Source organism: Polyodon spathula, chromosome 37, assembly GCF_017654505.1.
Source record: "Polyodon spathula isolate WHYD16114869_AA chromosome 37, ASM1765450v1, whole genome shotgun sequence".
Lineage (NCBI taxonomy): Eukaryota > Metazoa > Chordata > Actinopteri > Acipenseriformes > Polyodontidae > Polyodon > Polyodon spathula.
Genome location: NC_054570.1, coordinates 3,484,118 through 3,509,544, shown reverse-complemented (window position 1 = coordinate 3,509,544; position 25,427 = coordinate 3,484,118). Strand labels below are relative to the sequence as shown.

General features: G+C 46.8%; 1 protein-coding gene across 3 annotated transcripts; it reads left to right on the top strand.

Moving 5' to 3' along the window:
- The first annotated feature begins 142 nt into the window (after positions 1–142).
- On the top strand, positions 143–25,427 carry LOC121304294 (bromodomain-containing protein 2-like). 3 transcript variants are annotated; one of them, XM_041235345.1, is made up of 12 exons: positions 143–339; positions 12,429–12,729; positions 14,364–14,501; positions 14,870–15,017; positions 15,349–15,539; positions 16,025–16,423; positions 18,048–18,176; positions 20,424–20,615; positions 21,121–21,359; positions 21,765–22,084; positions 22,437–22,565; positions 23,068–25,427. In XM_041235345.1, the coding sequence occupies exons 1-12, from the start codon at positions 296–298 to the stop codon at positions 23,196–23,198; spliced, it is 2,361 nt and encodes a 786-aa protein (XP_041091279.1). In that variant the 5' UTR covers positions 143–295; the 3' UTR covers positions 23,199–25,427. The 3 variants fall into 3 exon arrangements, with proteins under 3 accessions (XP_041091279.1, XP_041091278.1, XP_041091280.1); XM_041235344.1 differs by having other exon boundaries at positions 144–339; positions 20,424–20,624; XM_041235346.1 differs by lacking the exon at positions 143–339 and adding an exon at positions 5,782–7,328 and having other exon boundaries at positions 20,424–20,624.

Here is a 25,427-nt window from a genome sequence, read left to right as displayed (position 1 = left end):
CCTAAAGCGGAGATAACCGCTGGAAAACCGAGGGACCGGCCAGAGGATGGACGCTTTCTTAATTAAAACAAAAACACAACCTGTGGACAAGGAAGACCCGTAATTAAAAAACTGAGCTTTTAACGTCGAAAAAAAAAGCGTTTTTAATTGCCAGCCGTGTCACGTGGCGCGGGCTGACCAATCGGAGCGCCGCTGACGTGTCTGGAGAATTTGTTGTCGTTTAGCGCGATTATCGCGACTTTCCTTCGCAGGGGAAACCCGGGGTGCGGGTCCAAACCGGAGAGATGGAGCTTAAATGGTTCGTGTTTCAGGTGGATTTTCCTCGAGAAAAAATAAAAGGTGAGCGCTCTTTGACGGGTTTGTTCTTGCGGGATTCGCACCACGTGTCCCGAGTCGTCCAATGAGGGGTCCCTGTGGCACTGGGATGTGGACAGAGGAGAGATGCTTTCTTAATTAAAACACAAAACACGCGTCCCTGTGGCACAGAGGAGAGACGCTTTCTTAATTAAAACACAAAACACGCGTCCCTGTGGCACAGAGGAGAGACGCTTTCTTAATTAAAACACAAAACACCCGTCCCTGTGGCACAGAGGAGAGACGCTTTCTTAATTAAAACACAAAACACGCGTCCCTGTGGCACAGAGGAGAGACGCTTTCTTAATTAAAACACAAAACACGCGTCCCTGTGGCACAGAGGAGAGAGGCTTTCTTAATTAAAACACAAAACACGCGTCCCTGTGGCACAGAGGAGAGATGCTGTCTTAATTAAAACACAAAACACGCCTCCCTGTGGCACAGAGGAGAGATGCTTTCTTAATTAAAACACAAAACACGCGTCCCTGTGGCACAGAGGAGAGACGCTTTCTTAATTAAAACACAAAACACGCGTCCCTGTGGCACAGAGGAGAGACGCTTTCTTAATTAAAACACAAAACACGCGTCCCTGTGGCACAGAGGAGAGACGCTTTCTTAATTAAAACACAAAACACGCGTCCCTGTGGCACAGAGGAGAGACGCTTTCTTAATTAAAACACAAAACACGCGTCCCTGTGGCACAGAGGAGAGACGCTTTCTTAATTAAAACACAAAACACGCGTCCCTGTGGCACAGAGGAGAGACGCTTTCTTAATTAAAACACAAAACACGCGTCCCTGTGGCACAAGATAGAAACGAAGCATCTATGCTTAGTAGTAAAACACAAACCCGCGTCCCCGGTGGCACAAGGAAAGAACGCGCTTCGTAATTAAAACAACAACACCGTCCTAGGTGCAACAAGGAGGAGGACGCTTCTTAATAAAAGCACAACAACACGACGCAAAACCCGCTGGGCACAGTGATGATGATCGCTTCCCGGAATTGAGAACCACAACACCGGGGTCCCTGTGGAGGAGAGACGCTTTCTTAATTAAAACACAAAACACGCGTCCCTGTGGCACAGAGGAGAGACGCTTTCTTAATTAAAACACAAAACACGCGTCCCTGTGGCACAGAGGAGAGACGCTTTCTTAATTAAAACACAAAACACGCGTCCCTGTGGCACAGAGGAGAGACGCTTTCTTAATTAAAACACAAAACACGCGTCCCTGTGGCACAGAGGAGAGACGCTTTCTTAATTAAAACACAAAACACGCGTCCCTGTGGCACAGAGGAGAGACGCTTTCTTAATTAAAACACAAAACACGCGTCCCTGTGGCACAGAGGAGAGACGCTTTCTTAATTAAAACACAAAACACGCGTCCCTGTGGCACAGAGGAGAGACGCTTTCTTAATTAAAACACAAAACACGCGTCCCTGTGGCACAGAGGAGAGACGCTTTCTTAATTAAAACACAAAACACGCGTCCCTGTGGCACAGAGGAGAGACGCTTTCTTAATTAAAACACAAAACACGCGTCCCTGTGGCACAGAGGAGAGACGCTTTCTTAATTAAAACACAAAACACGCGTCCCTGTGGCACAGAGGAGAGATGCTTTCTTAATTAAAACACAAAACACGCGTCCCTGTGGCACAGAGGAGAGACGCTTTCTTAATTAAAACACAAAACACGCGTCCCTGTGGCACAGAGGAGAGACGCTTTCTTAATTAAAACACAAAACACGCGTCCCTGTGGCACAGAGGAGAGACGCTTTCTTAATTAAAACACAAAACACGCGTCCCTGTGGCACAGAGGAGAGACGCTTTCTTAATTAAAACACAAAACACGCGTCCCTGTGGCACAGAGGAGAGACGCTTTCTTAATTAAAACACAAAACACGCGTCCCTGTGGCACAGAGGAGAGACGCTTTCTTAATTAAAACACAAAACACGCGTCCCTGTGGCACAGAGGAGAGACGCTTTCTTAATTAAAACACAAAACACGCGTCCCTGTGGCACAGAGGAGAGACGCTTTCTTAATTAAAACACAAAACACGCGTCCCTGTGGCACAGAGGAGAGACGCTTTCTTAATTAAAACACAAAACACGCGTCCCTGTGGCACAGAGGAGAGACGCTTTCTTAATTAAAACACAAAACACGCGTCCCTGTGGCACAGAGGAGAGACGCTTTCTTAATTAAAACACAAAACACGCGTCCCTGTGGCACAGAGGAGAGACGCTTTCTTAATTAAAACACAAAACACGCGTCCCTGTGGCACAGAGGAGAGACGCTTTCTTAATTAAAACACAAAACACGCGTCCCTGTGGCACAGAGGAGAGATGCTTTCTTAATTAAAACACAAAACACGCGTCCCTGTGGCACAGAGGAGAGACGCTTTCTTAATTAAAACACAAAACACGCGTCCCTGTGGCACAGAGGAGAGACGCTTTCTTAATTAAAACACAAAACACGCGTCCCTGTGGCACAGAGGAGAGACGCTTTCTTAATTAAAACACAAAACACGCGTCCCTGTGGCACAGAGGAGAGACGCTTTCTTAATTAAAACACAAAACACGCGTCCCTGTGGCACAGAGGAGAGACGCTTTCTTAATTAAAACACAAAACACGCGTCCCTGTGGCACAGAGGAGAGACGCTTTCTTAATTAAAACACAAAACACGCGTCCCTGTGGCACAGAGGAGAGACGCTTTCTTAATTAAAACACAAAACACGCGTCCCTGTGGCACAGAGGAGAGACGCTTTCTTAATTAAAACACAAAACACGCGTCCCTGTGGCACAGAGGAGAGACGCTTTCTTAATTAAAACACAAAACACGCGTCCCTGTGGCACAGAGGAGAGACGCTTTCTTAATTAAAACACAAAACACGCGTCCCTGTGGCACAGAGGAGAGACGCTTTCTTAATTAAAACACAAAACACGCGTCCCTGTGGCACAGAGGAGAGACGCTTTCTTAATTAAAACACAAAACACGCGTCCCTGTGGCACAGAGGAGAGACGCTTTCTTAATTAAAACACAAAACACGCGTCCCTGTGGCACAGAGGAGAGACGCTTTCTTAATTAAAACACAAAACACGCGTCCCTGTGGCACAGAGGAGAGACGCTTTCTTAATTAAAACACAAAACACGCGTCCCTGTGGCACAGAGGAGAGACGCTTTCTTAATTAAAACACAAAACACGCGTCCCTGTGGCACAGAGGAGAGACGCTTTCTTAATTAAAACACAAAACACGCGTCCCTGTGGCACAGAGGAGAGACGCTTTCTTAATTAAAACACAAAACACGCGTCCCTGTGGCACAGAGGAGAGACGCTTTCTTAATTAAAACACAAAACACGCGTCCCTGTGGCACAGAGGAGAGACGCTTTCTTAATTAAAACACAAAACACGCGTCCCTGTGGCACAGAGGAGAGATGCTTTCTTAATTAAAACACAAAACACGCGTCCCTGTGGCACAGAGGAGAGACGCTTTCTTAATTAAAACACAAAACACGCGTCCCTGTGGCACAGAGGAGAGATGCTTTCTTAATTAAAACACAAAACACGCGTCCCTGTGGCACAGAGGAGAGACGCTTTCTTAATTAAAACACAAAACACGCGTCCCTGTGGCACAGAGGAGAGACGCTTTCTTAATTAAAACACAAAACACGCGTCCCTGTGGCACAGAGGAGAGACGCTTTCTTAATTAAAACACAAAACACGCGTCCCTGTGGCACAGAGGAGAGACGCTTTCTTAATTAAAACACAAAACACGCGTCCCTGTGGCACAGAGGAGAGACGCTTTCTTAATTAAAACACAAAACACGCGTCCCTGTGGCACAGAGGAGAGACGCTTTCTTAATTAAAACACAAAACACGCGTCCCTGTGGCACAGAGGAGAGACGCTTTCTTAATTAAAACACAAAACACGCGTCCCTGTGGCACAGAGGAGAGACGCTTTCTTAATTAAAACACAAAACACGCGTCCCTGTGGCACAGAGGAGAGACGCTTTCTTAATTAAAACACAAAACACGCGTCCCTGTGGCACAGAGGAGAGACGCTTTCTTAATTAAAACACAAAACACGCGTCCCTGTGGCACAGAGGAGAGACGCTTTCTTAATTAAAACACAAAACACGCGTCCCTGTGGCACAGAGGAGAGACGCTTTCTTAATTAAAACACAAAACACGCGTCCCTGTGGCACAGAGGAGAGACGCTTTCTTAATTAAAACACAAAACACGCGTCCCTGTGGCACAGAGGAGAGACGCTTTCTTAATTAAAACACAAAACACGGGTCCCTGTGGCACAGAGGAGAGACGCTTTCTTAATTAAAACACAAAACACGCGTCCCTGTGGCACAGAGGAGAGACGCTTTCTTAATTAAAACACAAAACACGCGTCCCTGTGGCACAGAGGAGAGACGCTTTCTTAATTAAAACACAAAACACGCGTCCCTGTGGCACAGAGGAGAGACGCTTTCTTAATTAAAACACAAAACACGCGTCCCTGTGGCACAGAGGAGAGAGGCTTTCTTATTTGAAGTGCTCACAAGCCCTGCGCTATTCACAGCACACTGCGGTTCAGCTGGGTTTTGCTGGTTAAATTTAATTGCAAGTGTGCTGTTTAGATAATTTAAAAGGTTGCACGTCAATGGCTTTGCAGCTGGTTAACCTTTGCGCTTGTGGGGTGGTGGGTGGTCGCTTTCTAAGCTGACCTACACAAAAACCTTAACACACACAACAAAAAACACACACACACACACACACACACAAGTGCGATTCTTTACAGAATCAAGCGTTTTTTTTAAATTGATTACATTAAGCACTGACCAAGTACCACAGATCGGTGTCTTTTGTTTATGGCACAAACCACTGAATATAGTACCAATTAAATATTTAGCAGACTATTACGTTTATTAAATATTGTCTTAAAAAACATGCATTCCGTGTACTTTTTCGTGTATATTAAATAGATTTAAGTTCACATTTGTGTGGCGTGCGGCCTAGCAGCTCACGTTTTGCACGATTTGAAAACACCCGCGTTTCACATTTTGATTTGATTAAAGTCAATTCATTTTTTCCATATCGCAGGGTTAAACCAGCAAGCGCTGGATTCACACAACAGCGTTATTATTATGTGTTTATTTTGTTATTGAAACCCGGTGTATAAATACGACGGGAAGCGAAGGACAAAAGGCAGAAACGCTGCGTCATCGTGCAGCTCCAGGGGTTATACACTGTTTACATTCGATCAGATGGACATTATTAAACGATTTAAATAAAACCCTCGACTTACTTAACCTTGTAGTTGATTGCATTACAATATATTGTGTAGAAACACCGTATAATTCAAACCCGATGTGAGGTAAAAGAAAAAGGTACCGTATAATCGGGGAGAGGCGGCTTTAGCAAGACAGGATTATTTGGTCTTCGCTTGTCTGCAATCGTATTAAATAAGATGACAAAAACAGCAGCAGGGAACAAACTAGCTGCTGGGGAGAGACAGGGAAGATTATAACATTTCTGCTCGAACTTTTTTTTGTAACTTACAGGGTGATGTTAGTTAATTCGTGTGCGTGTTTGATGGGTGGTTGTATTTGTATATTTCTGTTTGACTGTAAACGGGCAGGGTGATGGTAGTTAATTCGTGTGCGTGTTTGATGGGTGGTTGTATTTGTATATTTCTGTTTGACTGTAAACGGGCAGGGTGATGTTAGTTAATTCGTGTGCGTGTTTGATGGGTGGTTGTATTTGTATATTTCTGTTTGACTGTAAACGGGCAGGGTGATGTTAGTTAATTCGTGTGCGTGTTTGATGGGTGGTTGTATTTGTATATTTCTGTTTGACTGTAAACGGGCAGGGTGATGGTAGTTAATTCGTGTGCGTGTTTGATGGGTGGTTGTATTTGTATATTTCTGTTTGACTGTAAACGGGCAGGGTGATGTTAGTTAATTCGTGTGCGTGTTTGATGGGTGGTTGTATTTGTATATTTCTGTTTGACTGTAAACGGGCAGGGTGATGTTAGTTAATTCGTGTGCGTGTTTGATGGGTGGTTGTATTTGTATATTTCTGTTTGACTGTAAATGACAGATGTGGTGATGTGTAACGATATGAAGACAAATGAACGACAGATCTGTTTATTACAAAGGAGGAGGAGGAGATACACTTTCAAAAGTACAGCACCCCGCTAACCACGGCGTGTGCTAGTTCACTTTCTTTTCTCGGTTTTGGGCTGAAGCTGTGGGTTTAAAACCCGAATCTCTATATTTTGGGCGTTTCGCTCGGCGCTTTAAAATGGCGACTCTCCTCTCTCTCAGAAAACTGCGGAGAACAACCCGTCTCGAGACCGAGTTGCGAGGCAACCGTCCGATTCGCGTGACCGGCTCGACCGTCCAATCGCAGAGCTACAAATTGCACCAGCCGCCTTCTCCTGTAACCCCTCCCCAGCCAATCAGAGACCGCATTCTCCCTGGAACCCCCTCCCCAGCCAATCAGAAACCGCATTCTGCCCTAATTGACGTAATGCTGCGGGCGGAGACACGGGGGGGTGGGACCGCATTGGGCAGAGTCATTGTTAGTGATGGACATTAAGAGTGACCAGTCAGAGGATGTGTGGAATGAGTTACTTCGCAGGCAAGCCAGTAGATGCTGAGAGAAAGAATGATGGACAGTCGCAAGCAGCTAATGCGATTGGGAGTACGACTACTGGGCGGGCTTGTGTATGCCAAGGCGTGGCATCTTTGATTGAAAGCTCAAGGCGCCTATGAAACGCCGAGGTATGTGAAACAGCGGTCAGTGTAGCACCCAATCAGCGTCGTAGGTGGTTTTATAAAGAGCGGGCAGAGGCGGAGCGGCGCCATTTCGCTGAAGCGGAGAACGGGAGGAAACGGGAGAGAAGCTTAAAAAAAATAACCCGACCGCGGACAGAATCCGGATCCATCCGAATGGAAACGGCTGTTAACCCGCCACTCCACAGGTACCGATCGGAGCATCAGACGCCAAGCCTGCCCTCTAGCCCGATGGTCTTGGGATTATGAAATGTATAATGTTTAAAAAGTCGGATCTGCTCCATCTCGACCTCCCCCCACCCCGACCCCGGTTGGAATATGTTTGAATTTTGAGAAAGAAAAGGGACCACCGCTAGTATCCGGCTCCATCCGGACCCAAAACGAGCTTGCAGTGTAAAATAAGCGGCGCTGGCGTGTGTAGGAACCCCTCCGGTGTAATATTCCGGGAGTATTTGTTGGATGTGTTCGCTCCGTGTCGTGGAAATGGATTTTGAGATTGGATGTTGCCGCTCTCCTTGGCTCCCGCAGCGCCGCCATTTTCTGGGCTGTTGTGATTCTGTCTTGTACGCCGTTGATATTCCCGGAGTTTAATTCAAAACAGCGGCACTTGGAAGCGAAATGCTCAATGCATCGCACCCGGGAATGGGGCGCTGCTGGCTTGCACGACCTGCCCTTGGTTTATAGGCTTGTTTTCTTGTATTATTGCTTTATACATGTTGGGTTTTCCCGTTGCTAAGGTGCCGGAGTCATTGGCGTCCGGCTTCTCGGTTGTTGCTTTGGGGTTTTATTTGTGACCTTGCTTTTTATTTGTAATTTATTCACCGTTTTAAGCTATTTTCGTTTAATTTGTGTGCCTCCGTCGACATGGGCAGGAGTACGCGGTTCGTTGTTGTGATCCTGTTCTTCAGTATATAAGCTAATGCACTTATTTTAAAATGATTAGATACGGTTCTAGTGAGTCGGTTTTGTGAACAGTAAGTTGCAGAGCAATATTATATATATATATATAGTTTAATTTTACGCATTTATTTATACAAATGTCTTCATATTTGGGCAGGGTGTCCCATTTGGTAGTGATCCAGATGTGGCTGGAAGCGTTTTTTGCAGGGAGCCGATCGGGGGTTAGCCATCATAATGAAATGCCCAGTGTTTATTTCAGTAAGCGGAGTGGAGCAATGCATCTCTCGGTTTTAGCTCTGTTCAGTTTTGCAGCGAGACCCGTCCCTGGCTTGAGTCTAACCCGTGTGTGCGTTGATTCAGTAGCTCGCAGTAGCGTATCATAGTGTATAAGGGCAGATCGCATTCACAGTGCCGTTTCTGTTCGCGTTGCGGTTGATCGCTATGGCCGGTGTGTGTTTTGTGGATATTGCATGTGGTTTGTTGGCTGTCTGGGTCCCCGGGGTGTGTGCAGCACAGCAGAAGTTAAGTGAAACGCAGAAGCTCGTTGTTTTTTTTTGTTTTTTTCTCAGTGTCGTGTCTCATGGCTGCTTTTGTATCGTTTTTAAACAGGCTCGTTACTGGTGATTCAAGGTTTGTTTACAAACACGACAAGTGACGAGTCGTTGCGACATGTGCGATGGATTTGATAAATAACTATAGACCAGTTTCCTTTAATATTAAAACATTAAGCTTGTATAAATCTCTTTTAAAAGAATATTTAAGCGATACTTGTTGTCAAATGTATTTTTTTATAAACAAATGTAACCAAATAACATGTACTATTTTTTTCTAACTATTAAAGTATTTCTGGCTCAAATCACCGATTCGTGTTTATTTAATCTTGATGTAGCATGTCTGTGGATTTAAGGCGATTGAGTATCGATAGTTGTTTTTAGTTAACGTGAGAAGCCGAATTGCATGGATTGCCATGCACCTTTTTGTGTTTCTCTTTTGTAGTTTTATTTAAATCGGCTCCCCTGTATATGTGACCTTAGATAAAGGTGAGAAATGCGGTTTTTTTTCAGCGCTCCAGCGTGTGTGATCGGGGGCACTGCTGAGACGCTTAATAAAATACCAATTATTGTGTTATTATTATTTAAGTGTATTTTTAAAGATGTATTCAGTAGCTGAGTTGAGGTTTCCACTGCTCATGAGCAGAACTGTGCTGTTAAGAACAGGACTGTCTCTACTCCCTGTCCACACCTGGTGTCCTCAGTAGGTCTTGGACATGCAGATGAATTACCTCTCCAGCTGCACTTTGTAATACTGAAGAGGGCTTGTGTACATTGTGTTTAACAGATGTGCCGACCTGAAAAGCCTTTCTCAGTGTCTTATAAAACTTTTAATATTTCTGAACCTGTTTTGTAGTGAAGGGTAATCTAAACTTACCCGTGGGTATTGATCTCTTCCATCAGAAGTTTTTTATATTTTTTGGAGAGATCTTCTCTTTTGGTTGCGCTTGTTGTTCTTGGGTCAGACGCTTTCACCCAGTCACACAGCGGTGAGATTCATCCCAGGAGGATATCCTGTTCCCGGTCCTTTTCGGCTATTCATCCTGTGTTTAGGGCACCTGCAGTGGCATCAGGATTTTGTCTCCTCAATCTTTCATGGTAGGCTAGAAGCCCACCTCCTCTGTTGCCGATGTTTCCATAGCAACATGTTTCCATAGCAACTTTAACAGCAGAGCCACTGTTGCAGGAGTTCTGGGTCATTAAAGGATTATTTGTTTAGCCACACTGCCCTTCAGCTGGAGCCCATCTCCACCTAGTGTTGCATTCTTACCTCTGCAGTGTGTGCGGCAGAGCGGGTTGAGGTGATAGTCAAGGTGTATAATGTCTATGAAGAGTTTCAGATTTGGCTGTCATGTTAGGCCTGTATGTGCCTTGCAGGCAATGCAAATATTCGGGCCTCCTGAAGTGACCATTAAGCCTGTAGGAGGGGCAGTGGGGTGCCTACCTGCTGCAGTGTGAAGTGACCATTAAGCCTGTAGGAGGGGCAGTGGGGTGCCTACCTGCTGCAGTGTGAAGTGACCATTAAGCCTGTAGGAGGGGCAGTGGGGTGCCTACCTGCTGCAGTGTGACAGCCTGTTTTCACCTGCAAACTGCACTGAGACCCTTCTGTTTGAAGAGAGTAGAAATGCGTTTTTTTTTTTTTTTCAGAGCAGTGTTTGTTTGAATGGAAATCCGGTACAGTCCTTCCCTCAGATCAGCACAGGTTCAGGACAGGACAATAGGGCTGCACAGACACTAATCCAGGTACAGTCCTTCCCTCAGATCAGCACAGGTTCAGGACAGGACAGTAGGGCTGCACAGACACTAATCCAGGTACAGTCCTTCCCTCAGATCAGCACAGGTTCAGGACAGTAGTGCTGCACAGGGACTATACAGTTATACAGGACTGTTACAGTAAACATATGTCATTGTAATAAAGCATTTGTAACAGGTGGAAGATGCAGCGGTCATTCGTGTGTGGGGTGGGCAGTCTCTAGCAGTCTGCTTCTCTGACCGTGTTGTTAAACTGGAAGTCTGTTGCTTGGGTCGTTCCACTTATAAAGGAGGGGTCCCTTCTGAGCTGCTGTAGATATAAAGACCACTTTAGATTTGTGGCTCTTATTAGCACACTGTCTAGACTGTGTCTTGGAGGTCTATTGTCACCAGGCCAGCCCTGGTCTGTCCTTTCTGTGGGTTAGAATTTGAATCGGAAGTGTAGCTGAGACCCGTGCCAGCTGAGCCGGAACAGGCTTTGAGAGAGGGTGAGAGAGAGGGAGAGTGCCAGCACTGTGCAGCACAGCATGCCCTGGCAGTGAGCTCTCCTGCAGGGAGGGAGCTTGCAGCAGGGTTAGCTGAGTGGAGCAGGCTGGTGGCAAGTGGCAGTGAGCTCTCCTGCTGGGAGGGAGCAGGCAGCAGGGTTAGCTGAGTGGAGCAGGCTGGGGGAGAGTGGCAGTGCCCTGGCAGTGAGCTGTCCCGCTGGAAGGGAGCAGGCAGTAGGGTTAGCTGGAGAGCAGTGGCATCCACTGAAACTGACAGGAAGGGATTGAAAACAAATAAACCTACGAGCCAAATCATGTAGATTTCACCATTTGGTAGATTACCTGCAATAAAGGATAGGGCAGGATAATGTAGCTTGTATTCCGGATGTAATGCTTGGGGATGCAGGATAAAAGTACAGGGTTGAGTTCAGTGCATTTTCAAGAGGACCCCATCCTTCCTCTGAGAAAGGGGCTTTTATATAGCACAGAACAAGTGTATTTAAAATCGAATATCCTGTGAAAATACATTTTGATTGGCTGAACATTTTCTATAAATGATATCCATTCCAAATGTATTTAAAATTGAGGCAGGAGAGCAGCTGTGTGTGTGTTGAGAACGGCTGACTGGAGAGTGACTCAGCGATGTCATGCCTTCCTACCTAGGGAAGCTCTGGAGGCAGTAGAGAGTTCACTGGAATTGGGGTTCTTGTTGGGGCAGGTGTAGCTTATTCGTTCATGTCTTGGCAGGTGTCTGTGTTAATGTGGTGATGTGATCTGCAGAGCTGTCATAGACAAGCCTGGTTCTGTGTTAAATTTGTCTGCAACAGTGTACTGGCAACTGTAATGCTTAACATAAAAAGCACAAGTCTTACTGTTTTGAGAGGATAAAAGAAAAATCAGTTTTGGTTTTGCAGAATGGGGGTTACATCTTCAGTGAAGTGAGATGTCTGTTTATTTGTAGTTTCAGATGACCTGTGCAGCAGCATTGAAACTCTTCTCACCCTGCTTGACTTGGTTTCGTAGTTTTCCCTCTTGAATTTATGATGTCGAAATACAAAAAAAAGAAAAAAGGTTTGTAAATTCAATGACAAGCATTGTGCCAAATGAAAGTGTTAGCCTTTGTGTTTTACCAACTAGTGTCAGCCAGTTCGTATCCTGCAGGCTGTGTGCTCCAGTGGTTAAAGAAACAGGCTTGTAACCAGGAGGACCCCAGTTCAAATCCCAGCTCGGCCACTGACTCGCTGTGTGACCCTGAGCAAGTCACTTCACCTCCTTGTGCTGCGTCTTTGGGGTGAGACGTTGTTGTAAGTGACTCTGCAGCTGATGCACAGCTCACACACCCTAGTCTCATATCTTGCAAAGCGCTTTGTGATGGTGGTCCGCTATGAAAGGCACTATATAAAAATAGATTATTAATTTTATTGTATTTGTTGCAGTGCTTGCTGTTAATGGTGTTTCTGGATGGTTACAAGCCCTGCCAGTATGTGTTCGGTTGCAATGTGTTCAATCCTGAAGTTCCAGGTATGCGAATGGAAACTCGACACTCCTGTTTAAAAGTGCAGTGTTGCGTGTTAACCCCTCCCTCCCTCTCTGTCTGCAGGTTGCCTGTGGAGGCTGGCGCTGCCATGCTGGCTGTGGGCGTGGGCTCGGAGCACGGCTCTGGGAAGCGCATCAGGAAGCCCTCTCTGCTGTTCGAGGGGTTTGAGAGCCCCGCCCTGCCCCACTCGAACCCCCACCCTGCCCTCCCGCCCCCCCAGCCAGAGGTGAGGAGCCCCAGCCGGCCTGGCCGCCTCACTAACCAGCTGCAGTTCCTGCAGAGAGCCATGATCAAGGCACTGTGGAGACACCACTTCGCGTGGCCCTTCCACGAACCCGTGGACGCGTCCCGGCTCAGCCTGCCTGTGAGTACACAAGAATCCTGAGACCTCCATTCCAGTACTGTAGCTTATAAACAAAGATAGTCTGCACCATCTGATAGAGCTCCATTACAGTACTGTAGCTTATGAACAAGCACTGCTAAGCTCAGCCTGCCTGGGAGTGCACAATAGTGCTGACAGAGCTCTAGTATAACTTATAATAAGGATTCTGATACACTGTTTCCATCACACTGTTCTGTAGCACAATGACAGGAGAGTGTGGACACTGCCGGCCTCAACCTACCTCTGAAATCCCATTCTAATAGTATTCCTGTCCTAGTTACAAAGACATGTTCCATTGCTTTGTGTGCATGTCTGTGTGGACACAGCCATGTTCAATCTGCCTGTGGGATTATTAGAACAGTACAGATATAAGTACAGTAATAACAATAAATTCATATGGAGTTTAGTAATAGATAGGACTATCCTCCTCTTACAACCGCTGAAACATTCTGTCAACATTGGGATCGTGTTCAAAAGTGACTGTACTGTAATAGCAGTCTGTGTGAGGAGTACAGTTTGTGTTTTAATACAGATGTTGAAGATAGTCTAAAATTAAGTCCTTAAAAAAGGTTTCTGTTTATTTTCAATGATTTGTATTTATTTAGCACACTCAAACAGTGAATTATTTTCACTGATATCCCTCGATTTATAAAAAAAATCATTGGGGAAACTGTCCTGCCAACATTCAAAATCATAACGCGTTTATTTGAAAGAGCATTGTCACGGTCACGTGTGGTGGCTGAGAGGTGCAATAATGTTTTTTTTTTTTTTTTCATGCGTTCCCATGACGTGTGTGTCTTGAAGCCTCTTGTCAAACAAACACCTTGCTGTTTCAGTGTCCTTTTTAGAATATGTACGTAGACATTTCGTTTGTTTAAAATGATTTTGTGGTAATGTCCTTGGTGTTGAGAAAGACGGCTTTCATAGGACCCTAGGAGCCGTGCCTGTGTGTGTTAAAAATAAATAAATAAAATAAAAAAATGCATAGCAACAAATTCACTGTCCAATAGGAGAGCTGTCTCTCATCTTCCCCCTCCCTCCCTAGTTCTCTCTCCCCCTCTTTCTCTGCTTCTCGGTTTCTCTTTTGAAAGGGACACACACAGGCACCTTGTTATTCGGGGTGAGGTGCTGCATTGCACAACCTAGAGTTCAAGCCTCCAGTTCTAGTACATGCTGTCTTGTTAAATGAACAGAAAGTCAAAACAGATCAGCACTCCATGTGTCAGCATTAACAGCGCTTAGTCAGAACAGGAGTCTGTTTTTATTCCAGTTACAGTAACACTGTCTACCTTTATTTTGCTGTTTCATGACGTATGGAGGTTAAGATGTGCTTGTGGGGCAGCTTCCGTTGACCAGGCATCTCACTAAGAATACTGTTCGCAGTTTGGAGCTATTCTCTGGTTTGAACGCAATGTGTTAAGGTCCCAAGCTTGGAGGAGCTCACAGTAACCCTGGACAGTGCTGTTTTAGTCCATTCCTGGAGTTGTAAGAGTTGGCACAATAATGAGAAGAGCATTCCAGCAGTTGGAAGCGGCTGCAAGGCGTGTGTGTTCAGGAGGTGCTCCTTTTATAATCCCTGTAATGAACCTCCCCCCCCCCCCCCCCCTGTCCCTCAGGACTATCACAAGATCATCAAGCACCCTATGGACATGGGGACGATAAAGAAACGGCTTGAGAACAACTACTACTACAGTGCCAGTGAGTGCATGCAGGACTTCAACACCATGTTCACCAACTGCTACATCTACAACAAGGTGAGAGGCCCTGACCACACACACACTGCTTCTTATACAGGGTGAGAGACACCTCTCTCACTCACTCGCACACACAGAGAGAGAGAGAGAGAGAGAGAGAGGGAGCGCTCCCCTCTGTTCTGCTGGGGGATGGGAGTGGAAATTGGAGGGTCCCAGGGAGGTTTAGACCAAAGCTCTCGACTCCTGACACATACTCCCTCTTGATAACATTACATGTTCTCAAGTTTCCTTTAACATAGTGAGACAAACAGTCTTGAAGTCTCTTTAAAAACACAAACGCACCACAGTAGACGAATCTGTGCAGGTGGACTAGCTGGTTGAATCGCTTAGTAAAGGTAAACTAACCCGTTGTGCTTGTTTTTTTGCAGCCCACAGATGACATTGTCCTGATGGCTCAGTCCCTGGAGAAAGTCTTCCTCCAGAAAGTGGCTCAAATGCCCCAGGAGGAGATCGAGCTGCCCACCCCAGCACCGCGGGGCAAACCGGGCAAACCGGGCAAGGGGCGCAAACCAGCAGGTGAGGAGCTGGGGGCCGGGCTCAGTCTTGAGGAAAGAGAATGCTAGGGGTAAAACTAATGGAGGTGAAAGAGTGACTTGAAATGATGATTCAGTGCTGGGGCAAGCATGTTTCATGTTCAAATAGTCATTCAAAATGTGAACTAATATACTTTCAATTTGAAAACAAAGTAATAGTATAGTACTGTGTCTTGTTCATTGAATGCCTGTGTGGGAGTTGAGTTGACCTGTGTGACTCTTTGTGCTTTTGCCCTGACCCTGCTGGCTGGTGCCGTGTGCTGGTGAAGCGCCTGTGCCTTGTGTGTGACTGTGCCCCTCTCTTTGTGCTGCAGCTCTCTCTGGGGGCATGACGACGGCTCACCAGGTGCCTGCCGTCTCCTCGGTCTCTCAGACTAACCTGTACTCCCCCCCGACCCCTGAGATCCCAGCCACCATCCTGGACACCTCTCCCCTCAGCAAGAGCCTGTCTCCCCCGCAGCAGATACTCAGCATGGCTGCCGCGCCAACACAGCCCATCACCAAGGTGAGAGAGACGGCATACGCTCACACACACACAGCCCATCACCAAGGGGAGAGAGACTGCATACACTCACACCCCATCACCAAGGGGAGAGACTGCATACACTCACACACACCATCACCAAGGGGAGAGACTGCATATACTCACACACACCATCACCAAGGGGAGAGAGACTGCATACACTCACACCCCATCACCAAGGGGAGAGAGACTGCATACACTCACACACACCATCACCAAGGGGAGAGAGACTGCATATACTCACACACACCATCACCAAGGTGTATATGTACGTATTCACTTAAACAGGGTAGGAAACCCAAATTGAATTTAACTTGAGGCATAATATCCATTCATGACTTGCACTCTAATCAAAACTAACGCAGCACACTTCCAAGCAGACAGACTTCACCAAGGAATTTGAGTTGTTGGACTTGCATTTACTGTGAAGGAATGCAAGCCACTCTTTCGTCTCTCTGTCTCTGCAGAAGAAGGGAGTGAAGCGGAAGGCTGACACCACCACACCCTCCACCATCGCCATGCCAATGCCCCACAGCGCAGACTCCTCCCCCCTGGCCTCTCCCCTCCTGCTGGCCCAGCCCCCCGAGGGGAAGGCGGCGAAGGTCCCGGCGCGGAGGAGGGAGAGCGGCCGGCCAATCAAGAGACCCCGCAAGGACCTGCCGGACTCGCAGTTGCAGCACCAGCCCTCCAAGCGGGGCAAGCTGTCGGAGCAGCTGCGCTACTGCAGCGGCATCCTGAAGGAGCTGCTCTCCAAGAAGCACGCCGCCTACGCCTGGCCCTTCTACAAGCCCGTCGATGCCTCTGCACTGGGGCTGCACGACTACCACGACCTCATCAAGCACCCCATGGACCTCAGCACCAGCAAGGTAGGGCACATGCAGCACAATGCAAGCACAGGACAGCAACTGGTGAGCAATTTTTTTTCAATGGGGTCATCCAGTTGACATTTCCCATAATACATGGCCGGTTGATTCAGGAAACTCTCTCGTTAACATCAGCAACAGAGCAACCCGCAGCCAGCACGAGCTGTCAAACTGAAAGTAGTTCCAACCCTACCTCACATAGCTGCTGTCTTCTCTCGCTTCTCAGCCGGGAAAAACATTGTTCACCAGGGATTATAAAAAATACTGCGTGAGGTATTGTGTGATCAGTGAGAACTGAATGCAGACCCTTGGGGTAGCATTCCACCACTCGGGTAGGCATTAAATTCTCATATCACGCACTACCCCGTGCCGTATTCACCTATGTGCAACACGATGTACAGTGAGGCAAGCACCCTCTGGATCTCGGCACCAGCAAGGTAGGGGCACATACAGAACAACGCAACAAAGAAGGGAGCTGTTAGGTTCCCCGAGTGACCAGTTAAAGCGCTGCCGCTGGGAGCGCAGGATGAGTCTCTCAGCTTGCACTGCGCCAGTTCGTGTCCAGACTGTGCGAAGAGGCCGAGCTTTGCCTGGGACTCTGAAGCGGGCGTCGCGTTGGCTGTGTCGCTCCCGGGGTGGGGATGGGAACCGGTAGGGACCGTTTCTCCTCATCGCCCAACAGTGAACCCTTCTGGCTGGACACAGAGCACATTCAGAGTGGATAAGAGGAAGAGCTGGTCTCTGGGATCGGTAGCCCTCCCATCGCTGCTCTGTGTAAAAGCGACTCTGGCTTTAGGCTTGTGAGATCGGAAATGCTCACACGCTCTCCACAGTCTGTGCTGTGTGGGGACTCGCTGCGGTGAGGAGAAAAAACAAAATTGGATATTTAAAAAAAGAAAAAAAAAAAGAATCTGTTAGTATTTAAAGCTGTGCTATTTATTTTGGGGAATACGTAAGACAGCATACTTAAGTTCAGTGCAGTGCAATACAGACAACTGAGCCAGCAGTTCAGTACCTCGGCAGTGTGTTTTGGGCTTCCTGAAGCTGTGCTGTTTCCCAGTCCCCTCCTGAGTATTGGTGTGGCTGTCTGATCTGCTCACTGACCCGGAGATGAGTTTTTGGCTGCCAAGGTTTCTCTTAGGCCCCGAGCCACCTGGCTCTGTGAGGTGTCTTGCCTGCCGGGGCCAGTAGATGGTGCCAGAAGATTTCAACTAGAACCAATCTGCAGTTGTTCCTGAAAATGTTACCTACAGCTTGCATTTTTTAAACTAGGTTATGTGCTCAACAAATTTACTTGCACATACAGGTGATAGTTGCAAAAACAATAAATAGTCCTTTACAACAGGGATTATGGTCTCTTCAACTGTCCTCAGCATTGTTAGTTTGACTCTCATTCCTGCTAAAGTTGCATGTCCTTTACTAGTGCTAATTCACCCCATAGCTCATCCATAACTGTTAAACACTTGTTGGATTTAGAAATGCAGAAAAAAAGGTGGACTAGAATCATTGGCCAAAACACTTGTGAAGTTTGATGCTTCTAAAATTGTTTGTGTTGGACTGCAAGGCTGTACCTGATCTCGCTCTCTCTCTCTCTCTCTCTCTCTCTCTCTCTCTCTCTCTCTCTCAGAGGAAGATGGACTGCCGGGAGTACCGTGATGCTCAGGAGTTTGCGGCAGACGTGCGGTTAATGTTCTCAAACTGTTACAAGTACAACCCTCCGGACCACGATGTAGTGGCCATGGCCAGAAAACTGCAGGTGAGATACCTTCCTGTGCAGCACTGAGCTGCACCAGCATCTCAATCAAACCAACACTGAGCCGCACCAGCATCTCAATCAAACCAACACTGAGCTGCACCAGCATCTCTAATGAAACAACACTGAGCTGCACCAGCATCTCTAATGAAACAACACTGAGCTGCACCAGCATCTCTAATGAAACAACACTGAGCTGCACCAGCATCTCTAATGAAACAACACTGAGCTGCGCCAGCATCTCTAATGAAACAACACTGAGCTGCGCCAGCATCTCTAATGAAACAACACTGAGCTGTGCCAGCATCTCTAATGAAACAACACTGAGCTGTGCCAGCATCTCTAATGAAACAACACTGAGCTGCGCCAGCATCTCTAATGAAACAACACTGAGCTGCGCCAGCATCTCTAATGAAACAACACTGAGCTGCGCCAGCATCTCTAATGAAACAACACTGAGCTGCGCCAGCATCTCTAATGAAACAACACTGAGCTGCGCCAGCATCTCTAATGAAACAACACTGAGCTGCGCCAGCATCTCTAATGAAACAACACTGAGCTGCGCCAGCATCTCTAATGAAACAACACTGAGCTGCGCCAGCATCTCTAATGAAACAACACTGAGCTGCGCCAGCATCTCTAATCAACCAACACTGAGCTGCGCCAGCATCTCTAATCAACCAACACTGAGCTGCGCCAGCATCTCTAATCAACCAACACTGAGCTGCGCCAGCATCTCTAATCAACCAACACTGAGCTGCGCCAGCATCTCAATCATCAAACCAACACTGAGCTGCGCCAGCATCTCAATCATCAAACCAACACTGAGCTGCGCCAGCATCTCACTGAGCTGCGCCATCATCAAACCAACACTGAGCTGCGCCAGCATCTCAATCATCAAACCAACACTGAGCTGCGCCAGCATCTCAATCATCAAACCAACACTGAGCTGCGCCAGCATCTCAATCATCAAACCAACACTGAGCTGCGCCAGCATCTCAAACCAACATTGAGCTGCACCAGCATCTCACTGAGCTCAATCAAACCAACATTGAGCTGCGCCAGCATCTCAATCATCAAACCAACATTGAGCTGCGCCAGCATCTCAATCATCAAACCAACACTGAGCTGCGCCAGCATCTCAAACCAACACTGAGCTGCGCCAGCATCTCAAACCAACACTGAGCTGCGCCAGCATCTCAAACCAACACTGAGCTGCGCCAGCATCTCAAACCAACACTGAGCTGCGCCAGCATCTCAAACCAACACTGAGCTGCGCCAGCATCTCAAACCAACACTAATTCCCAATGGAAGCCATTTCTTTTTACTCTCATGTCTTGATTGAGTTAACAAACAACGTGCATCGATCTCACCTGATTCTATTTGAACCTGCATTTTGTTCTGGCTCTGATTGATTGCCGAATTCAGCGTATTAGTTTCCACTGCGTTAGTTTCTAGTAGATCGTCGCTAATTTAAACAATCTGGTATTAACAGTTTTTAAGCCTTAACTCAAGTAAGGTTGTAACCCTCGGAGAAAAAACAGCTAGGGACCTGTGCTTGACGTCTTTTTGATGTCAGACCTGGTCCGACACAGGTCTGCAAAGGCTTAAAGGTTAGGGAGAGATGGAAAATAAAAAAAACCAAAAACTAGAAGCCATATTTATAAGACACACACAGAAATAGGACAGAAATGGAGGTATAGCTGAACTATATGCTTTTCTAAAATTAAAACATACAAAAGGTTTATAATTACAAAATGATTTATTTAAAGATGTGTAACCCAGAGTTCTGTGGGTGAAAAATAACAGTAACAGAGGCAAAGTCAAGTTGTAAAAACAAGCATATATATTAAATATCATATACCAAAAGATTTTTATTCAGTGCGATAATAGCATTTGAATAATATGTCCTGTCAGTTTAATGGGCTCTGGGTTTTTTTTTTTTTTTTTTGCTGTAATATGGTGCTAATGACAATGAACTCTGGGTCACTGAAGCTGTGTCAGCAGAGCTGGCTGCTCCAGCTTGTAAATGTGTCCCAGTGATGATGCAATGCTGAAAAATGGTTTTTTAGCTTGAGCTGGTTTCATAGCACAGGGAAAAAAAAAAAAAAAAAAAACACACCTAGGACTATACTGCTTGTATTGAACAAGCACAAGCGTTTCCAGTAAATGCATTGTATCAGTGTGCCTCTAACCCCCTCCGTTTCCAGTAAATGCAGTGTGTCTCTAACCCCCTCTGTTCCTCTGCAGGACGTGTTTGAATTTAAGTTTGCTAAGATGCCGGACGAGCCCCTGCAGGCCACGCCCCCGGCCATGGCGCCCCTCCCCCTGGGCGGGGCCTCGTCGGCCAGCGAGGAGAGCAGTGCCAGCTCCAGCGAGAGCAGCGACAGCTCAGACAGCGAGGAGGAGCGTGCCAACCGGCTGGCTGAGCTGCAAGAGCAGGTGAGATATGTGAGTGTATCCACCTGCCACTATTATTACACTATTACCTTTACTGTCATGCACTTTTATTATGAGAACTGTTGCTCCTAGCATTGTGACTTCATGAAGCAATTTACCACCTTATATATTTGAACTCCTTACCAAGTAACTGTACAGCAGGATAGCCATCTGTAACTAATTCAGTAGTACTGTCTGATTTCACAGACCCTGATAACAGCTCCATAATGTTGCCTTGATGCACAGAAATGCTGAAAAATGAACTGTGTGTGTGGACACACACTGTTGGTTTACTGGTCTGTGTTTTGAATCCTCTTTCCTATACTGCAGTGGTAAGACCTCCACACAGCACTTCTCTGCCTTTATTGCATGTTGTAACTGTGTTTGAAGTTGTGGATTTGCTCTTTAGTGTGATGCAGTGCTATAGCAGGGGTTCTGTATGCACTATATAGCAGTGTGCAAGGCAGGGAGTGCTGCTGTGCTGACGTGCCGTTCCCCCTCTCCCCAGCTGAGGGCGGTGCACGAGCAGCTGGCAGCCCTGTCACAGGCCCCCATCTCCAAGCCCAAGAAGAAACGCGAGAAGGAGAAGAGGAAGAAGAAGAAGCCAGAGAAACACAAAGCCAAGCTGCCTCCGGAGGAGGAGAGGAGCGAGAAGCCAGCCAAGCCTGCCAAGGTGCCCAAGACCCCCAGGAGCAGCAGCACAGGGGGCAAGAAGAGTGGAGGGGGCAAGAACGGCAAGACCACCAAGTGAGTGGCACAGTCTGGCAGGGGAGTGGTGGAGCTTCCAGGGCTCAACTCATGTGTTTGGGCTGATGTGGCACAGTGTAACTGAGTGTGAAGAGAGACTCGTAGCCTCTCGGCTCTGTTCTGAAGAGCAGGAGCTGCTGGTAGCAACAGTAGAAGACTCCACTGTGTTGCTTTGTTATTTTACACCTCGTCTTCTGGTTAATATTTCACATGTTCATTTCTGTAGCATCTCTGTCCGAAAGACAGTTTTCGTTTTAGATCTTGTAGAATAATTCAGTAAGTTAGGTCCAGTTTTATATTTGAACCTTTTTCTTCTCTCCCTGCCCTCAGATCCTCTTTAGTACTGTTCAGTTTCCTGCTGAAATCCTGTACAGTGTATGCTTTAAATCTCTCTCCTCTCCTCAGATCCTCCAGGAAGTCCTCCTCGACTCTGCGTCCGGCCCCTCCCCCCCCGCCCGCGATCCCACACTACGACTCGGATATGGAGGAGGACACCAAGCCCATGAGCTACGATGAGAAGCGGCAGCTCAGCCTGGACATCAACAAGCTGCCGGGGGAGAAGCTGGGCAGGGTGGTGCACATCATCCAGTCCCGGGAGCCGTCGCTCAGGGACTCCAACCCAGAGGAGATTGAGATTGACTTCGAGACGCTCAAACCCTCCACCCTGAGGGAGCTGGAGAGATACGTCATGACCTGCCTCAGGAAGAAGCCACGAAAGCCGTACGGTGAGTCCTTGATAGTACAGCACTATTACTGTACACTATACACTGACCCAACACTACCCTGCACGCTGAGGAGCTCCAGAGAATACAGCACTATTACTGTGCACTATACACTGACCCAACACTACCCTGCACTCTGAGGAGCTCCAGAGATATGCTTGACTCTGGAAGACAATAACCCCTTTCTCTGCTATTACTGTAGTAGTGATCCTGCTATACACCGAGACTCTCGCACAATCCAGCAAACCCTGGGTCGAGTCACGTGTGCGTATATATGCATGCTGTGTCGGATGTACTGCTCTTCGGTCTGTGTTGCTGTATTGATGGGTGTGCTGTTGTTGTTTCTGCTGTGCAGTGGTGAAGAAGCCGAGCAGTGGGAAGAGCCGAGAGGAGCTGGCTCTGGAGAAGAAGAGAGAGTTGGAGAAGAGGTTGCAGGACGTCAGCGGGCAGCTCAACTCTGCCAAGAAACCACAGAAAACCAAAGGTGAGCCCGCATTATAATATACAGTACAGTGTCAGCTCAGCTCTGCCAAGAAACTGCAGAAAACCAAAGGAACGGCAACCACAGGATGTGTACAAGTAGAAAGAAAAATGGTCTGCCAATGTCGTCTTTGACATTATAGAGGTGTCATTGACAGTGCACGGGGAAAATCCCAATTTTAACTGAGAACGTTCACCAGTAAAATATTTACACAAAGTCTAGAGCCCCCAAGCCCTGACGAACAGGAAAGTGTTTATGTAAATGAAGGTCTTTTGAGAGAATCTTCAAATTAGCATTTCTGTCTTGCTCTGTCACTGCTGTGTATATTGTTTCCCCTTGTTGATAGATACACTCTTAACCTTGCACACGTGATCTAGAAGCCGTTTTAATGCTGACTGAATTTCCCTTGGCACTGCTGTCTTGTAGCCTCTTCCCTTGTTGATGATACAATGCAATGTTGCTGAGAGCTGGTTGTTTCACTGCTGTCCCCTCCCTCTCTCTGCAGCAGAGAAGCCCAGCAATGCAGAGCAGCACCCGGCTGCCTCCCGTCTCAGTGCCAGCAGCTCCAGCTCTGATTCCTCCTCCTCCAGCTCCAGCTCCAGCTCTTCAGACACCAGTGACTCTGACTCGGGCTGAAGCAGCGCAACTGAGCCCTATAGACAGAACACCGGACTGGACCCCCCAGCAGGGCCTGGCAGGAGGGGAGACACAGAGAGAGAGAGACACACAGAAACTCCTCTTCCATGATCAGAGAGCTGCCAGCCAGCACCATGGACAGAAGGGGGAGGTCTCGCGTGAGAGAAGAGAGATTGATGCAGCTTTTTTCTTGTGATCTTCCTCTTTGTTTGATTTGAGGCTGAAGTTGAGACAGACGTGAGAGGGAGACATTTAACTACCCTGCCTCTGAATTCTGACTCACTTTCTGTAATGAAGAGTGAGGCCCTCTCCAGTTTATTTTTCCAGTGAGGAGGAAGTTGAAGTAGAGAGATGGATTTCCTCTCCTCTCTGAGTGGTGTTACTGCACAGAGGCAGAGAGACTGACTTGGAGAGGTTGAATCCTAGACCTGCCTTGACAGAGCTGGGAAGAATGCCTCTCTCTCTGTGCCGCAGTGTGCTAGCTGGGAGAATTGGCTCACTGCTGACACCAATGTTTTGAGACTCCATGAGCAATTGAGAGACTAGTTGCTACTTGCACCATTTTTTCTGTTATAAAGAAAAATATTGTAAAGGAGGAAGGTGAGGTGTAGAGGGACGGGATGCGTTTGCAGTTTTAAAGCGGTTTTGTTTTTGTTTTGTTTTGGGTGTTGTATAGTTTCTAATGGATTTCCAGTTCTTCTGCATGAATTCAATCAGGACCTGTTTAAATTGCACTGCACTCCTGTACACGGAAATACACTCCACTCTGTCGCCCCCTGGGACTTCAGATACCCTGCAAGATAGAGAGATGAGTGTGTGTCTTAAAATACACATCAGCAGGTTTGGCTTACAATTTTCCTTCCAAACTGTTAGTTGTCCCTGAATTATCTTGCCCTATACTACAGCGTTTTGAATTAAGTTCAGATCTGTCCATAAAGATGACTTATAACCCCAGATTCAGAACTGATATCAATTCTGTGTGTATGTATAATATATGAAAGAAAAGCAGTGCTGTTTTAAAGAAAAAAAAATAATAAAGCCAAACCAAACTGAAGCCCTGATTGATCCAGAGCACAGTTGGATAGTAATGGGTGACTGGACTGGAGTGGAGGCTTCTAGTCAAACTGCAGCTGTCGGGGTTGAGCGACAGACAGAGTTCTTATTGCTCAGTGGAAGTCTCTCTCACACAAGGGGAGTCATTTCCACTGTGAGGTGAAAACTATACTCTGTATGTTCTATTAAACCTGTGATGCCAGAGGCTAATGGTGTTTAGACTATTGCTGGGTGGCAGTAGCGATCAGCCTCTTGTCCGCTCAGTTGACTCTCTGATCCTGTGTTCACGGGGAGTGTTGCGTGGCTGAGCGGCTTGCATCACCAGTGGAATCTGCTCAGTTACTACTTTACATGTCAGTAGGGTTGTTTGATAATGAGGCTTCAGTCCAGGGATTGGAAACGCCACAGTGCCAAGCACCTCCCACACTGAAGCACTACACAGACCTGGGGTCCTTTCACAGTGTGCGTTAACAGACACTGAATTAGGAACAGTGAGGAGTTAAGAGTGTAATTCAGTGCCCTGCAAGATACCTTACACCATGGGCGTGCATCTTATTCCATAAGCACAGTTTAATGCCAAACCCAAATTGTCATTGATATGAATAGCTGCAAGAAAACTTAAACGAAGGCAGTCTGGATCAATTCAAGAACACAAATCCACAATGCAGCCGGCGTGAGGCTTGATTAGTGTGTCAGTTTTTTCAGTGGCTTGTTTAGCCCCAGCCCCCCCTCTTAAGCTGTCGCACAGACCTTTGCTTCTCTTTTGAGGAGTTTTATTTATTTTAAAGAGAAGTAGAAGACAATGTTTTATAATGTACAGAGTGCACAGTCACCTGTTGATGCAGGGCGGTAGAGTAAAGAAAGTGTACAGTAAAGATTTTATTGACGCGCTTGTATAAATTTCAATGGTTGCACAATCAGAAGCAGCATGTTCTTAAAGCAAGGGGGATTGACAACTTTCCTTGTCTTATTTGACTTGATTTTTCTTTTTAAAACCTGTGCGTGTTTCTTGAGTGGATTTATTTTCTAAGAAAAACAAAAACAAAAAAACGAAGGATCCAACGTGTAGGTTCTAGAGTTGTCCGTCACAGCCGTCATTGTGTTCATGAAGAAAAAAAAAAAAAGACTACCCTTCAGTTTGGAAATGTGTAAATAATAAAAAAGTTATTTAAATAG

What these genes read in the sequence shown, in the direction of transcription:
- LOC121304294 (XM_041235344.1), top strand. Translation starts at nt 296, where the DNA reads ATGGTTCGTGTTTCAGGTGGATTTTCCTCGAGAAAAAATAAAAG. An exon ending in CGTCCCGGCTCAGCCTGCCT is followed by an intron (nt 12,730 to 14,363) that starts GTGAGTACACAA and finishes CCTGTCCCTCAG; the next exon opens with GACTATCACAAGATCATCAA. An exon ending in TGGACCTCAGCACCAGCAAG is followed by an intron (nt 16,424 to 18,047) that starts GTAGGGCACATG and finishes TCTCTCTCTCAG; the next exon opens with AGGAAGATGGACTGCCGGGA.